Source organism: Microtus ochrogaster, chromosome 10 (genome assembly GCF_000317375.1).
Source record: "Microtus ochrogaster isolate Prairie Vole_2 chromosome 10, MicOch1.0, whole genome shotgun sequence".
NCBI lineage: Eukaryota > Metazoa > Chordata > Mammalia > Rodentia > Cricetidae > Microtus > Microtus ochrogaster.
This window is the reverse complement of record NC_022016.1, coordinates 36563991-36565375: the sequence shown is the minus strand read 5'-3', so window position 1 is coordinate 36565375 and position 1385 is coordinate 36563991. Positions and strand designations below refer to the sequence as shown.

Here is a 1385-nt window from a genome sequence, read left to right as displayed (position 1 = left end):
TCTAAAAGGCAGCATAGAAGGCAGTCAGAAAGCCTCGTCCATGATTCATTCCTTTGCAAACGGGAAACGTAAAACACTATGATACAAGCCTTGGCGCTGGTGGAATCACACACCTTGTTTCCAAACCCAGGTCTGTCCATAACAAGTTTGTGAGTGGCTGTTGGTCTTTTCCAGGTACAGTAGGCATAATAATAAACTTTGGGCATAGTCGTGAGTGTCAACCCACAAATGTGGCCATGATATCCAGCTTCAGAGGGCAACTCTGAACTCCTGGGTTGTCTTTTTTTTTTTCTATGTGACCCATAGGGACTTCAGCCTCTAGCACGCGTGGATTCGTTCTAAGGGCTGGAACCCTGAAGTCACGGAGACACTAGCTTGTGTATTGAAGCTGAGGGGCATGCAAATGAAGCAAAAGATACTTTTGGATATCATGGGTTTCTGGGGTCTCTCGCTGGAGATCTGTGGCTCGGAGAGGAACAGCCAGGTTTCCAGAAAGAAGGGATGGAACAAAAAGAAGGGGTGGGCAAATGGTGGGGCGTGGAGCCCTGAACCACTCTGTTCCAGGGAGGAGGAGGAGGAGGGGGAGGAGGAGGAGGAGGAAGGGGGGCAGGCCCCAGACGGGAGGGAGGGAAGAAGGAGGCCGAGGAGGAGTTTTCCAGCCTGGCCTTAACGCCTCTGGCTCACTACACAGACCCTTGGTCTCCTGGCCTCCTCCCGCCCCTTAAGTGCCCTGCAAAGCAGGCTCAGCGAGGGGAGCGACGGCTTGCCATGGGGAGTCCGGGACTCCGGCCTGTGTTCTTGCTGCCTCCAGCGCTGCTCCTGCTCCTGCTGCTGTTGCTGCTGCTTCACGTCCCGCCAAGCCGGGGCTTCCCAGGTAGGAGCTAGAGGTGGGGGTGTCTCCCCAGCGGGGCTTCTAGGAACCTCGGAGCCATCTGCTGACACCGTGGCTCGGAACAGCGGGAGGGAGGTGTGGGGGCGCCCTTTGTTTTCTCTGAACTCAGCTTTCGCGGTCCCAGGGAGCAGGTAAAGAGGAGTTGGGCTCCCAAGTGGGTGCATGAGAGGGAGTACTATCCGATCATGCAGCGCCCGGAACCGGAGCCTGAGCACCTTCTGCTCCCAGGGCTCCGAGGTTTAAAGCAAACCCTCTTGAAGGCTACGACGGGAAAGTTTGGCCACAGGCTCATTTCTTCTTTCTCACCACATCGCGTTACTTTATTTTATTCATTTATTTTTGCCTCTTAAAGTTTTGATGGCTGTCAGCCCTCTGGGTCGGGCAGCTTATTTTTGGAAAGAGCCATATCTTGGTTGCCTCTGAAGCTGCCAAGATTTCGCCAGCCCGAGGAGGAGCTTTCATGCATCCGCTTGTCCTGTGCCCCCCCCCCCCG

The 1385-nt window shown here is 55.2% G+C and overlaps 1 protein-coding gene across 1 annotated transcript in view; it reads left to right on the top strand.

Annotated features, from left to right (window-relative positions):
- Positions 1 to 706: 706 nt before the first annotated feature.
- Srpx (sushi repeat containing protein X-linked) overlaps positions 707 to 1385 on the top strand; it is a 77904-nt gene continuing 77225 nt past the window's right edge. The window contains exon 1 of the mRNA XM_005352842.2: positions 707 to 874. Within this exon, the coding sequence (XP_005352899.1) occupies positions 769 to 874 (106 nt within the window). The 5' untranslated portion in view covers positions 707 to 768. The remainder of the gene's footprint in view (positions 875 to 1385) is intronic.